At 38.6% G+C, this 15444-nt stretch overlaps 2 protein-coding genes across 2 annotated transcripts in view; one reads left to right on the top strand and one right to left on the bottom strand.

Annotated features, from left to right (window-relative positions):
* Positions 1-67: 67 nt before the first annotated feature.
* LOC109216254 (ISWI chromatin-remodeling complex ATPase CHR11-like) lies at positions 68-9179 on the top strand. Its single transcript, XM_019380396.1, has 25 exons — positions 68-372; positions 1033-1158; positions 1257-1363; positions 1932-2035; positions 2798-2895; positions 3000-3179; positions 3266-3487; positions 3884-4018; positions 4241-4523; positions 4607-4680; positions 4784-5004; positions 5093-5180; positions 5282-5375; positions 5470-5658; positions 5782-5813; positions 5915-5991; positions 6078-6167; positions 6319-6388; positions 6483-6537; positions 6660-6718; positions 6796-6961; positions 8159-8337; positions 8416-8631; positions 8705-8806; positions 8891-9179. Exons 1-25 carry the CDS (start codon positions 172-174, stop codon positions 8906-8908), a joined length of 3186 nt encoding a protein of 1061 aa, XP_019235941.1. The 5' UTR covers positions 68-171; the 3' UTR covers positions 8909-9179.
* A 561-nt stretch (positions 9180-9740) lies between these two features.
* Positions 9741-15444, bottom strand: part of LOC109216253 (serine/threonine-protein kinase CDL1) — a 9339-nt gene continuing 3635 nt past the window's right edge. The window contains exons 4-5 of the mRNA XM_019380395.1: positions 11152-11543; positions 9741-10976 (exon numbers count right to left, since the gene is read on the bottom strand). Coding sequence (XP_019235940.1) covers positions 10347-10976; positions 11152-11543 — 1022 coding nt within the window. The 3' untranslated portion in view covers positions 9741-10346. The remainder of the gene's footprint in view (positions 10977-11151; positions 11544-15444) is intronic.

Here is a 15444-nt window from a genome sequence, read left to right as displayed (position 1 = left end):
TATCAATATTCTGAAAAGGTTCCAATACTGTTGGTCTAAGCGGGTTCACTATAAATACAGAAAACGTATTAGACCGTTTTCGAGTCGGTCCATACTATAGTACCACTTCCTCTTAAGGTGTTTTCCTCCAGCAGAGAAAACCCTCAAACTCGCGTTTTGAAATCGGAGCAGATGGCGAAAAACTCGAGAGCGAAATCCTCGTCGGAGGAGCCATTATCGGACGGTTCCGAGGAGGAGCAAGTCAACGATCAAGTCAACGATGAAGAAGACGAGGAGGAGCTTGAAGCCGTTGATAGGTCTGCCGATGACTCCGAAGAAGACGACGATGCTCCTGCATCCAACAGAGCCGACAGCGAAGACGACGATAATGAGGTGCGTTTATTGTCCGTTTCTCTTTAGTTTTTGGTAATTTTAATTTTTTGGAACTGTTATTTTGCAGATCTAAGTTTACATTAGAATTCCTTCTTTGGTTTGGTGTTTTTGCTGACATAGACGAGGAATAATGTTGTGTTACTGACTAATAATGATGTGTTACTGCGTGGATATTTTAAGTAAAGCTTCAAAGCATTAGAAAGGAATGTGAATATGCAACCATTGCAATAGAGCCGTTGTTACTGTTTTTTAGCTCATTATTATTAATTAATGCCCGATAATAATGTGCTAATGAATGGATATGTGAAATTTGAGGTGTTGTCGAAATGGCGGAAATGAATGCAAATGTGATTTTAGAAGCTCCGGTCATTATTATGAATTAAGGCCCAGTACTATTCCCCTAGTTAGTAAACATCATAGACTTTCTAGTTTAGAGTCAATATTTCAAGTGAATTTCTGATGGCATAAAGGAAAAGGAAAGAACATTTCATCAAAGAAATAGAAGATCTTATCCCTGATAAAAAACATGTGTTGAATAGCTCATTAGTATGAATTATTCAATTTGTAGTACCTGTGAAGCTAAAGTGATGACGCCATTTTGCTGATTTAATGTAGCTTTATGAGAGTTATCTTAAGTTTGTTTTGCTACGACACCTGTAGGAAGATGCTGCAGCTAATGAGATCTCAAAGCGTGAAAAAGCAAGGTTAAAAGAGATGCAGAGGCGTAAGAAGCAAAAGATACAAGATATGTTGGATGCACAGAATGCTGCCATAGAAGCTGATATGGTATCTTGCTTAGACCTATTGCTGAGAGATTATGGGTTCTCCTCTTTTCAGTTAGTTTCTTGTGAAGGTGCGCCTTATGGAAATTTTATCTTTGGCAGAATAACAAGGGAAAGGGGCGTCTGAAGTATCTTTTGGAGCAAACAGAGTTGTTTGCACATTTTGCAAAAACTGACCAGTCTACTCCAGAAAAGAAGGCAAAAGGAAGGTAAGTGTTTGTTTCTTTATATGCAGGGACTTCAGTTTGAAAGCTGTCTTGCTAGTGTGATCTACAGACCTGTTAGTAGATTTGGGATTCGGGTATTTTTGAGTCATGCACCTTTTTAGGTGTTAGCGGTCAGGAAATAGAATGGGATAAAAGGAAGAAGGTTTACGTATATGGATCCATTCTTGTTTGGTAGATTTAGTCGGCAAATTGAAATCAACACATCCTAAATATTTTTGCTGTTTGAGTAACTTGGTAAAGAAGATTCACTTTGTTCATTTGGTTTTCAAGTAGCCACCTCCTCTTGAAATGGTGACTAGGGATTGTTGTCTCTACTCTTAGTATAGTTAGGGCAGGCTTACTCCCAAAAATAATAGTAGCTGTATTCTGCTTATTTTACAATTGACTTCTATATATTGTTATAGATGATTACATGATTGGACCTTATCCCTTCCAGTTGACATTTCTATTTATATGGAGAAGCTTGCTTCATTAATGTGATTTACTGCTTTACTTGTATATATGTATGATTGTCTTCTGTATGAACCCACTGATTAAACTTTTTCTTCAGGGGTCGTCATGCGTCAAAGATGACTGAAGAGGAAGAAGATGAAGAGTATCTCAAAGAAGAAGAGGGTGGGCTTGGAAATACACGGCTAGTGGCTCAGCCCTCTTGTAAGGACTTCCCCTGTATTTTATCTTCTTGCTACTATGTTAGATGTAATGTGCTTGGTTTAAGTTCTAGAGGTGCATTCATAGTTTAGTTTGCTGCATTGAAGGCATTATATATGTTTGAGGGTAATACGGTTAGGTTATACGAGTATGTGTGTGGAGTTTCAAAGAACTTAAGTCCCTTCTCTATGGTTGTATCTAATCAGCACTTGTTAAAACTGTGTAATCTTTACTTTGTATGAAGTCGCCGAGGAATAAATGAAGCTTTGGAACAATGGATCTCTTTAAATGTGTCCCCTATTGAATAGCTTAAGCTTTTAGATGAGGTGGTTGACACAATTCAATATAGTATTGGAGCATGCAGAGGCTCGTTTCGAGTTCGAGTCTGCTGCCATTTATCAAAAACTATTCCATGTTCTTGACCTAGGAGAAAAGAATTGGGCCTACATGGAAGAGGCGCGTAGCAGATCTAAAATAATTCAATAAGTGTATCTGCCCTGCAACATCTTGGACTTTCAAATGGTGTGGTTCACACAATACGATATATTCTTTACTGAGGTTTTCCACTACTAGCATTTTACTTGAAAGTGCTAAAAGTCTGATAGCCCTGACCTTGTGGGCATTCTGGTGGAAAAGATCAAATTGAGTAGTGGAAATTTGAATTCTATTGTGATTAATGCTTATATTTCCGACAAACTTCTTGTTTAATTCTCTCATTTCCTTGTCTCATTAAGTATGTAATGGTTACACGTGCGTGTTTATCAGGTATTCAAGGAAAGATGAGGGATTATCAACTTGCTGGTTTGAACTGGATGATACGGCTATATGAGAATGGCATAAATGGGATACTTGCTGATGAAATGGTCAGTGTTGTCACTTGAATGTTTTTGCGATATTCCTTTTTCATTTTGTGCTTCGGTCTTTTTGGCAGACACATCTTGATTTAATTATTCCTGTAATTGCATAGGGTCTTGGTAAGACTTTGCAAACCATCTCCTTGATGGGGTATCTGCATGAGTTTAGAGGCATTACTGGTCCTCACATGGTTGTTGCGCCGAAGTCGACGCTTGGCAATTGGATGAATGAAATCAAACGTTTTTGTCCTATTTTGCGTGCTGTAAAGTTCCTTGGAAACCCCGAAGAAAGGGTAAGCAGTTACATGGGTTCTCCTTCTTTCCCTTTTGTATATATCTTATTACTTCTCCTGACTATGTCTATGTTCCCCTTTTATAGAGATACATCCGAGAGGAGTTACTTGTTGCTGGGAAGTTCGATGTGTGTGTCACAAGTTTTGAGATGGCCATCAAAGAGAAATCTGCTTTACGTCGCTTTAGTTGGCGTTACATCATCATTGATGAGGCTCATAGAATCAAGAATGAAAATTCTCTTCTTTCCAAAACCATGAGGCTCTACAATACTAATTATAGGCTGTTGATCACAGGGACACCGCTTCAGGTGATTTTTGTCTTTGATGATTTTCTTTTTGTTTAGCAAGTAGTCCTTTTATATATGTCTCAATTTAGCCTGACCTATCCTGAAATGCTTATTTACCTGTCCCAAAACTTTAAAATTGATATGGAATAGTGTTATGTAATTCACGTGGGGCATCTCTTTAGAAAACTAATCTATTTTTTCTCTTAATATATCAGATGTTATTTTATTAAGCTCTCCTATATCACGGCTTGTTAAACCTTTTCTCGGAATTTCTTTATCATTTAAACCTGATCTTCGGTTTTGCAACAGTGAAATGCTAGTTTTTCATCTCTTAACTTTGTTTTACTGTACTATTCTCTGGTATGGTTCTATTTAATCTCATGACTTGATGTGCTGGGGGTCTATGCGATTGCACAGAATAATCTTCATGAGCTCTGGGCGCTTCTGAACTTTTTGCTGCCCGAGATCTTTAGCTCGGCCGAGACATTTGATGAGTGGTTTCAAATATCTGGTGAGAATGACCAGCAGGAGGTGGTCCAGCAGCTTCATAAGGTATATTTGTCAGTAGTAGTTTGTATAATTGATAGTAGCAGTTTCGGCTATGTTGTAAGAAACAGTGTTCTAGACTTCTAAAGATAGATCAACTACGTGTGTGAGAGCTTGCAGCAGACTTGATCTCCATACTTTTTAAATCCCACTGACATATACTGTTTACAGGGGGGGGGGGGGGTCTTGTATATCCACTGACTTTTCCAATTTTTGCTACATGATCAGGTCCTTCGTCCATTTCTTCTTCGGAGACTAAAGTCTGATGTTGAGAAAGGTCTGCCTCCAAAGAAGGAAACAATTCTTAAGGTTGGTATGTCCCAGATGCAGAAACACTACTATAGGGCTCTGTTGCAGAAAGATCTTGAGGTTGTTAATTCTGGAGGAGAGCGCAAGCGTCTTCTTAATATAGCAATGCAGCTCCGAAAATGTTGTAATCATCCATATCTTTTCCAAGGAGCTGAGCCAGGACCTCCATATACAACAGGAGAGCATCTCATAGAAAATGCTGGTAATATTTTCTTTCTTTAAATGAATAGGAAAACCTAATCAATTTTTGGTTGTAAGTCCTTACAATGCATGTTCTCAATGCAGGCAAAATGGTTCTTCTAGATAAGTTGCTTCCTAAGCTGAAGGAACGTGGCTCAAGGGTTTTAATATTTTCACAGGTTCTTTATCTCTTTCTTGTTCTCAACATTCCTACTATCTTTTTACTAAATAGCTCATGTACAGATTTTCCGGCTAAACCTTTGCTTCAATATTATGATCTAGATGACACGGCTATTGGATATCCTCGAAGACTACCTGATGTACCGTGGTCACCAATATTGTCGGATTGATGGAAACACTGGTGGAGAAGATCGTGATGCTTCTATTGAGGCATTTAACAGTCCAGGGAGTGAAAAATTTTGCTTCTTATTGTCAACCAGAGCTGGCGGTCTTGGTATCAATCTTGCTACAGCAGATATTGTTATTCTTTATGACAGTGACTGGTGAGGGAGGATCTTATAAGTCTGGTTTTCAGAATCTGGAGAATAGATGAAATCTGAGTCTATTGGGTTTCCTGTCATTGTATTACAGGAATCCACAGGTTGACTTACAGGCGCAGGACCGTGCCCATAGGATTGGACAGAAGAAGGAAGTCCAAGTATTCCGCTTCTGCACTGAGGTTTGCTTTCTTTTTAGATGTGTTACTATACTGAAATAATGCCACCACTTTGGTCTCTGTAGTGACGGTTGACACATTCTTATTTCAATTAATTCAAACAGTACACAATTGAGGAAAAGGTGATTGAAAGGGCTTATAAAAAGCTGGCACTTGATGCATTGGTTATCCAGCAGGGACGGCTGGCTGAACAAAAAAGTAAGCTTTCATTCTTGTGTTATTGCTTTCTCTTGATTATATTTTAGATGTTAGAGTATACTGAATTTTGATCATCTATTGGTCGATCATGCAGCTGTTAATAAGGATGAGCTGCTGCAGATGGTGCGGTTTGGTGCTGAAATGGTTTTCAGTTCCAAAGATAGTACTATTACAGATGAGGATATCGATAGAATCATTGCCAAAGGAGAAGAGGCAACAGCAGAACTTGATGCCAAGATGAAGAAGTTTACAGAAGATGCCATCAAGTTTAAGATGGATGACAGTATGCACTCTGCTCTTCTTTTTGGCTTGTGGATTGTATCTTTTGGCTCTATATAATTGGTTGTGCTTTTTTGCTGTTCTAAACAATTTGGATTTTTAACTAAGATTTGCCTACTTTTTGCAGCTGCTGACTTGTATGACTTTGATGACGAAAAGGTAAGGGTGTTTAAGTTGATTAGTTATCTAACAATTCTTTGTTTCAGACATCTTTAGTGTGCTTATCTTTCGTCTTTCTGGTTTATGTATTGTTGATGAAGGATGAAAACAAGGCGGATTTCAAGAAAATTGCCAGTGAAAATTGGATAGAACCTCCAAAAAGAGAGAGAAAGCGCAAGTATGATTTTTAGTTGCTAAGTTCACCTTTTGATGTATTTAGAGCGTAATTTATCATCATTTTAAATGACTCTTCTTTGCTGTCAGTTACTCAGAGTCTGAATACTTCAAGCAAACCATGCGACAAAGTGGTCCTGCAAGACCTAAAGAGCCCAGGATTCCTAGGATGCCTCAGTTGTAAGTTGATTGCAATCCGTTGTACTAATTTTACTCCTCCCAGTTTTTCTAGTGCCATAAGCAATACCGAGTTCTCTGCGTTCCAGCTTTTTGCAAGTTTGCTGATCTTTATGCCAAAATTCTGTTTATTGACATATCTTAACATTCTTAGGCACGACTTTCAGTTCTTTAATACCCAGAGACTAAGTGAGCTGTACGAGAAGGAAGTGCGTTATCTCATGGTGGGTTATGCCTCAGGATTTCCCAGGATTTCTTTTACTGACATCTTTGTATGTGCCTTTTTGTTTGGTATCTTAATTTTCCGTTTCATTTCAGCAAACACACCAGAAGAACCAATTAAAAGACACAATAGAAGTGGAAGAGCCTGAAGGTATAATTCCTTTTTCCTTTTAAAGGAATTTTTTTCCCTCTAAAATTTGGATGTGGGGACACATTAGGGTCTACTTTGCTTTATGAATATGTGCCAACAATTGTTTCATTGTTGCATTGTAGATGTTGGAGAGCCTTTAACTGCTGAGGAACAGGAAGAAAAGGAGAAACTGTTGGGGGAGGTAAGTGGTTTATTAACTCATGATGGGGTTATATTAAGCTTTTATATGTATCAGAGTTTGGCATTTTATACTTGTAGGGTTTTTCAACATGGAGTAGGAGAGACTTCAATACTTTTATCAGGGCATGTGAGAAGTATGGTCGGAATGACGTAAAAAGTATTGCTGCTGAAATGGAAGGAAAGACAGAGGAGGAGGTTGAAAGATATGCAAAAGTTTTCAAAGAAAGATACAAAGAGTTAAATGGTAAGTGGCAGTTAATTTGCAAATAAAGAAAGAATTACTCTCTAGTCTTTCCGATCCAAAGAGAACATCCCATTGTTATATGAAATAATCGTTAACACGAGAGTGGTAAATACTATTAAGTGTTAAGTGGTAAACATGTGGTGCACATGTTGCTTTCTTTTTATGGTCTAAGAATGGGGAAGGAGAGACGAAACCCTATTTCAAAGTAGACTGTTATTTGTCAATTAAATCATTGTGCCTGAATGAGTAATTTGGATCCTATGCAACTGTTTATATTGTATTGGGTGGAATGCTCTGGTTATCGGAAAAAACTGACTTTCAATTTGGGAAGAGATTGCGTGCTTGGCCATTCTTCCTTTGTCTAGGGTACATCTCTGTTTTGTTTGAGAGGCTAAGGGACTAGAGTCCAAAAAGAAAAAATAAAATGTGTAATTTCCCCATCTTCCTCTAAAAATTGTGTAATATCTGTCACTTGTTGCAAAAAGCTGCTCCATGGTGGTAATCCAAATATTCTTGTTTTAGCGCAAATTTTATAAATGGTAAGCTTGCACTAAGCTACAAAAATATGGTAATCCAAAAGTTCTTTATTGATCTAGTTACATTTATGGAGCAATATGGTTCTCATCTTCAGGATACACCACCACTTAATAATTTATGGAATTGCTCTTGTAACGATTATGTTCTATGTAAAGATTTCTAACCTCGTAAGAGATAAATCACACTTTATCCACATTAAAAATGTTACATACTTTTGCTAATAATGTTATCTTAACAACTTTGACAGACTTCAACAATTTCAGTATTATTGAACTATTCAAAGTTATTTTTTTAAAAGATCTAACTGTTCTTAGTTAAATTGCTATTAAACATACTTTTCAACTATTAGCTTAATATTTTCTTATATTTCTAGTGATATAGAAGTCAACATTGGCATTTTATTATATGTGCTCAGCCAAATGGTATTATATATATTGGGATTGCAGGGGAACACATTTTGTGTATGTTAGATCTGTTACATGCAATGTCGTGCTAATTGATATTACAGAACTGAAAAAACGAGTGGACAGATAAGCTCTTGATGTTCGGGCAGGAATAAAGTTCTATCGTGTGGTTAATGTTTTTGCTTTAGATAGCATTTGGGGCATGCTTTTATTTGATGTTGGAGGCACGTTATTCTAATGGATGGTGTGTGTGTAGATTATGATAGGATTATAAAGAATATCGAAAGAGGAGAGGCTAGAATTTCAAGGAAGGATGAGATCATGAAAGCAATTGGGAAAAAGTTGGACCGCTACAAGAATCCATGGTTGGAGTTGAAGATCCAGTATGGTCAGAACAAAGGGAAATTGTATAATGAGGAGTGTGATCGCTTCATGGTAAGCGGACTAAAACTTTTGGGGCTTAATCTATACTTTCTGTCTTTAGGATTTATGTATATGGAGATCATTTTGCAGTTATGTATGGTTCACAAGCTCGGCTATGGGAACTGGGATGAGCTGAAGGCTGCATTCCGCACGTCACCTTTGTTTCGGTTTGATTGGTTTGTGAAGTCTCGAACCACTCAAGAACTTGCCAGAAGATGTGATGCACTTATTCGGTTGGTGGAGAGGGAAAACCAAGAGTTTGATGAGAGGGAGAGGCAGGCACGCAAAGAAAAGAAACTTGCAAAGGTACTGGGACCTCTTAGTGCTGTTTACAGCATAAGAATACATTTGATGCTAAAAGCTTTTTGTATTTTAACAGAACATGACACCAACAAAGCGCACTTTGGCAAGACAGGCAACTGAAAGCTCTCCTACCTTGAAGAAGCGGAAGCAGTCATCAATGGATGACTATGTGAGCTCGGTAAATATTTCTGCTGTGATTTTGTGTTTGTTTTTGTTTGAGTTATAAGATTGTGCTTAACTGTCGTAACCCCTCTTTTTGCAGGGTAAGAGGAAGAAATGATCTTAGCTTAGACAGCCTTCTCGTATTGTGGTTTAGATCCTCTAGTATTTTTTTAACCAGGTTGGTCAATCCGATGCTCTCTAGCTGCAATGTTGAGGGTATTGTCATTCTGTCTGGTGCAGAGGAGAATCAGAGTATTCAGATATGATGTGTTAGTCCATTGTACATAATTCAAATATACAATTCCATTAACGCTAGTCTTATCACTGTGGCTGAACATTATATGTAATGAAAATCAACTTACTAATTCATTGTTCTTGCCTGTCTGCTACTCTGCTCTTGTATGGTATATATATTTGTACGTAATTTTAATTGGAATAAGCTCTACTAATATAAACAGTGGGTGCCTACAGGCAAATGTTAAATGACTTACTGAACATCAATAGAATTTTGAGATGCCCAGAGAATTAAAAGCTTGATCAGCCAAAAGCCAATATCATGTTAAGTTCGGAAGGTAATATTACGGCGACAAGCCGCAGATTAGAAGTTAGTTGCCGTTGTGTTAGATTTTCTCTACCCGTTTTCACCTATTGGTTCATTTTACGAGTAAATACATTTCATACGCCTGAGGCGGCTTCTCTGCCTCTGTTCCAGCCAAACTGATTCGGAGTTTTTTTGGTTTATTTTTATTTTTTCTAATAACTGCTATAATCTGTTTAATGATTCTCTTTCTGAAATATTTTCACTAAGATATGTTTAGTAAGTGACGACAAAATGAAATGAACGTGCAAAATTTCTTAGTTGACAAGCAGGTTCAACCCCCAAAGGAAACCAACATGCCATACTGTTGCATAGGTCACCTCAGCAAGTCGGAAGAAATGGTGGCGAGATATTCAGTTTGAACCTTAAAGCTGCTAATTCCATTACAGTAGTTCATTTCACCGGACACCGTATGATACTCACACCCCTTTTCTATAAAAGCCAAAAAGCAAGACTCTGAAATCCATACAGATGGGAACTACAACAGAACACAAGGTGTAAGAATGGAATTACAAGGGACATCCTAAACCATATCCACCAAGTTCCACCATACAAAGAACACATTAAGAAGCGAAAGTTTGATACCTTACCCACTTCTCCTGTGTCATAAACTCTAGAAACCCCATAACACATATGATTAACATGTTGCCACAATGAAACCCCCCATTTATCCCCCAACTCTAGCTCCATGTATTGCACCATCAAGCTGCTTTCCCCTCTTTTTAGCAGTTTTTCCTTCAAGCGCTACAACAGCTGAAACATCTAAGTTCACATTGAATACGAATTAATTACCTCAATGAGCAAACACAGGAAGTAGGATAAAAGGACTCTTGCTTCAACTCTCAGTATGGGTGACCAAGGGCGTAATAATGATGCAATTGTAGTACCTCAGGTTTTGCATCATGACGCCCAAAACCTACATTCCTAGAAACCCCTGCAACATACGCTATTGCACAAATCACTCATTCATCCCATCAAAACTACTACCCCTTGCACTTGTCTTCTTTTTGTCCCTCCAATTTTCGCCCCATACTTTTGCTTCAGCAACTGCACGTTCCCTGTCTAGATCACGATTCCTTGGGGTTTCTCTAGTTCTACCTGCACTGACAGGGCTGTTTTTTTGAGAATCCGGACGTTCTGATTCATCCAAACCCCACTTACGACCAGATCCACCGCTAGTTGCAATTTTCCTCAATTCTATTCCAGTATTAAAATCCCTTGCAGAATCTCTTTTCCTGGAATCAGGAGAATTCCTCTGGATGGAAGGAGAACCATGGTGAGCACTGCAATGTTCATCAGGGCTATTTACTCCATCAGATGAGTGCAGTCTATCCTCCCTGCTCCTTGGAGTGGAGGAACCAACACGGTTACTTTGTGCACCAACTGCATTAGGGTCGTAAGTTTGAGAGGCTAAATATGATAAAGCCGTCACAACATCCCCTATTAAAGGTCTGGTAGATGCTTGTTCTTGCAAGCACATTGCTGCCACTGCCAGTGCTTGGTATAGTCCTCGCATTGGGTAACGGCCTTGCAATAGTGGATCTGCCATTTTCGGGAACTTCCTCCGATCCTTGAAAAGCGGTCGAGCCTGCAAACACGTTTCTCAATGCATTAAAAAAAGGCAAAAAGAAGACTCTGCCTTCCAAAGGTGTAAAAATCAACTAAAGGAAATACAGATCTTCCACACATTATATGTCAAAGAAATCTAAAACAGAGGACACAGATCATAATGACCAAATACAATGGCAGAGAGGAGAACATACCCAGGCAACAAGATTATGCTCCCCATGAGACCGTGCGTTATCAATTGCTTTGCGTCCTGTAATCAGCTCAAGGAAGACGACCCCAAAACTGTAAACATCAGATTTCAATGTGAGTTGACCGGTCATTGCATATTCCGGAGCACAGTAGCCATATGTGCCCATCACACGTGTAGACACATGAGTCTTGTCGCCAACAGGGCCCAGTTTAGCAAGCCCAAAATCTGATAATTTAGGGTGGTATCCTTCATCAAGAAGTATGTTGGAAGATTTTAAGTCTCGATATATCACAGGAGGGTTGGCTTTGTCATGCAGATATTCTAAACCCTTCGCTGCACCAGCTGCAATCTTCATCCTTGTATTCCAGTCCAATGGTTCTTTATCAGGTGGAAGATCTGCATATGGACTCCAAAGAGGGGATTAGGTGCCATTGCATAATTTGAATTGTTTCTATTACAGGAGAAAAGTAGCAACACAACACAAAACAACCAACATTAAAGATCGCTTCAACTTTAGACAATGAAAACTTTTATCTAAATACACCAGAAAAAATGCAGAGATTCTACTTGCAGAAAGGAAGAATGGAAGTATTAATTAAGAGCACTCTGTCGAGCATCCCTACATACTTTATGTCACTGCTTCAAGCACCGCTTATTGTCACAGGTAAAAAGGCCCAAGAGAAAACACTTTATGGGTTTAGCAAATGCGAATAGAAAGTTCCACGCAATCAGTGGGGAGGATGTTACATCTACAGAGAATTTTTTTTTTGTTTGGGGTGGGGGTGGGGGGTGGGGGGGTGGTTGTGGATATCTGAGTTTTCAACAAGGCCTTACTAGGAAAATGACTATGGAGATTCGGGATTGAGTCGTCACAGTTGGTGTGGAGGAGAGACATTGAGACTCAAATTCCCGTATGTTCACAGTATCTCAAACCAGAAGGAGAGGACAATACAACAGATTCACATGTTACAAGAGAGGGAATTCATTTGGGCGTAAGGGTCCAAAGGAACCTTAGGGACGAGGGAATGGCTGATTCTCAAGATCTAGTTGAATTACTTACAAGCAGAGCACATCTCATGTTAGTCAGGGCTCATGGAGGTGGAGGGTGGGAAGAGATGGCTTATTTTCATTTTCAGTAAAAGTCATATTATCCTCTACGCTCTTGGTGAGGGAGTCAAGTTTCCCACAGTTATTTGTTTGGATTCCAGGGCACCAAGAAAGGTGCTTTTACTTGGTTGGCAACGAGTGGAACAATGTTGACAAGTGAGAATATGAAGAAAAAGAAGATTACATATGTCAACTGGTGCTTCATATGCAAATGTTTAGGTGAGGATGTGCACCACCTCAGGGGCTGACACACACGTTGAACTAAGCGGTGTCACGCGCAGTGTTATCAAAGGCGAAAAGCGCAAAAAAGCTCTAAGCTCCGTTGGGGCTTTAAGCATATAGCCCAAATAAAATCGTGGGCTTTAATGAAAAAAGGCGCAACGGGAGAAAAAGTAAATATATGCATGTAGTACAAGACTAATCATTATAAGCATGAATAACAAATATATGAATAAAGAAATTGAAAAATAATTCACGATAAAGTGAAATATCAAAACTTTTAAGGTCGCCTTTTCAGGATTACACTCATTGGCAAGGAAAAATATGTCTTAGAGCTTTGATGCGACACTAAAGCGCCCACAAAGTGAGGCGAAGCGCTCAACGTGTTTTGAGGGCTTAAGCGCGCCTTTGACAACACTGGACTCGCGCGACACCGCTTCGTCCGAAAATTTTATGAACATGTGTAATAATACTATGCGGAAATGATTAGATAGAAAAAAATGACACCACTTGACAAAGATTGTCACTTGGCATGCCGGTTAAGCACCTGATTTTGCACTTGGAGGTCGGAGGTCTGTACCTAAATAAGAACATATTTTGACAACCATTAGAGAGAGCCTCTATTTGTTAAAAATTGTGGTTAAAGTAGAATTGAACTATAGACCTCCGCTAGCTTAAAGAATGCGCCAAGGCTATTCCTTATTTACGAATGTGATAATTAATATTGTTTTATCTTTATTCTATAAATATCGACATTGCCTACAAAAAATCCTATGTATGCCCTAGGTCACCTCCTCCTACACTGTAGGGTGAAAACTCGATTGTGATGTGAGATCTTGAGATGGTTTCTGCTGCAACTTGGCAATGTCAAGCACAGTGAAGCAAGCACTCTTCAACAGGAAATTTAGCAGAAGGAAGAAAAATCGAAAAGCTTGGAATGTTGACCCACTAGCACTTATGTAGCTCTTATGAAAGGAAAGAAATAGGATTTCAAGGGGATAGAGAACTCTTGTGTACATTAGAAGAATAGCCTCTGAATTCTAATTTCTTCTCGGTGCACCCATGCGGTTCCAATTCTTATAGAAGATTGGTTGTCATCCCTAGAGAATCATACTATGTCGTAGATTCTCTAGTTTGTGTTGGACTGGGTGTATAACGGAGATTTTCCCATTATTTATGAAACTATTTCCCTAATCACCAAAAGAAAATGATTCTGAGTGAAAGCATACTATCCACACACTTTTACAACTTACAAGTATATCGGATCTTGGAGTATTTTTGTATTCCCCAATATCGAAGTGGTTGAATCTACTTTCGTGCAGCATATAACTCTGACTGAAATAGGATTTATCCAGGAAAGTGACTGAGACTCATTTTTGCTTACCTTAAGTTTCCAATATTTGGACTATGGCATATTTCTTTCATTTTGAGAATGTTAATAGTTAGGACTATGACATATTGTGACAATATGAACTAAAATGACATTAAACATTCAGTAAAGCACGAAACGATCAAATAAAAGCAGCTCAATACATTATACACTGGTCCATCTGTACAGAAGTCATAAATGTGCCAACTTGGAAAAGAACCTAGTTGGAAACCACATTGCTTCTTCCCCTGGTTTAAGAAAACCAAAATCATGATCTTTTTGCTCAAATATCTTGATGAGTGATAGAATGCACTAGGATGTAATCAACCTTCAAAAGTGCAACCTCGTTATGTCACTATATTAGATTTCAGAACCAAACCTTTGATAAAGCTATACACAGCCTTCCACTGGTAAGAGGGATGATCTCCTAATCCTTGTTCCCCAAGATGAATAGAAAGTAGAGAACACAAATGAATGAAAGGCAGGCAAGTGTTGAACCCTAGTTACGCCAAATGCACACCTTTATGTAGAGTATGCAAAGCTGAAGCCTGGGACCTCGAGAATAAGGTAAAGATTTTTTTACTCTAATTACTTACAACTCACCGAGTACTCCCCAAATGCTCCCCTCTAACCATTACTACCATAACATCTTAGGAATTTTTTTGGTAAATAAAACTACTATTATTACCAATTGAGAAGTTACAGCTCAAAGAAAAAAGAGAAATAGAGACATACTGGACACCCCCAGTATGCAGAACTATATCTCACCACACAACGCAGAACAACATTTCTAACTAGGATAGAAGTTCAATCTATTTAATCTACTGCCAAGTTTTGGATTCATCCTTCCTCTCACAAATACTTCTTGAATATCATCTTGATGATAGCTTCTACTTGCTGTCTTTTGTTCTGGAAGTTCATTAATTATATATTTGGGAAAATTATAGAGAACAGTTTACGTCAGATGCAGTTACCCTTGCTCATTTAGAAAAAAAATCTGACATCAGAAAGTTGAAAGAGATAAAAGTAAAATCACAAATTTTTACTGCTCTCCAATTGATTTTGGCATTTAATGCTTCTTTCACAAGGGAGGGAGTGGGAAGAGGTTGCCTAATCCAATACAAATATTAGTCCAGCTGAGGTACTCTGTCCACCAGTCTCCTCCTCCTTTTCCCGCTCAAGTAGTATCCAATCTTCACTTCCATCAACTCCTGCCATCACAATGTTTATTACATTCTTTCTCCATCTCTTGCACATCTATGATCTATGGTTGATCCATAGTCCTTGATCTCCAGCTGTAGCCTGCCTAAACTGCTTACTGCAACCTCAATAACATCCTCTGTATCCTTTTCATTTAATGCTTTGCTTAAGTCCCACATGTGTCGAAATATAAATTGCCGTGGTGTTGAAGACTTACTAGTGGCAGTAGGCTATCATCATTTGACAGAGGCTTTGCTGCAAATATGCACTTTAGAGTTCCTTGTCCCTCTCTCTCACCTAAACCCACCACATTGCTAGAGAATATTTTGCAAGCTTGCTCTGGACTTATTGTAGTGAATTTCCAGCTCCGGTAAGTATTAAGGTTGTTGAGTTTCCCCCCCC

The sequence above is a fragment of the Nicotiana attenuata genome, unplaced genomic scaffold (genome assembly GCF_001879085.1).
Source record: "Nicotiana attenuata strain UT unplaced genomic scaffold, NIATTr2, whole genome shotgun sequence".
In the NCBI taxonomy this organism is placed as follows: domain Eukaryota; kingdom Viridiplantae; phylum Streptophyta; class Magnoliopsida; order Solanales; family Solanaceae; genus Nicotiana; species Nicotiana attenuata.
The sequence above is the reverse complement of the archived record's forward strand: the minus strand, read 5'-3'. Positions and strand labels throughout refer to the sequence as shown.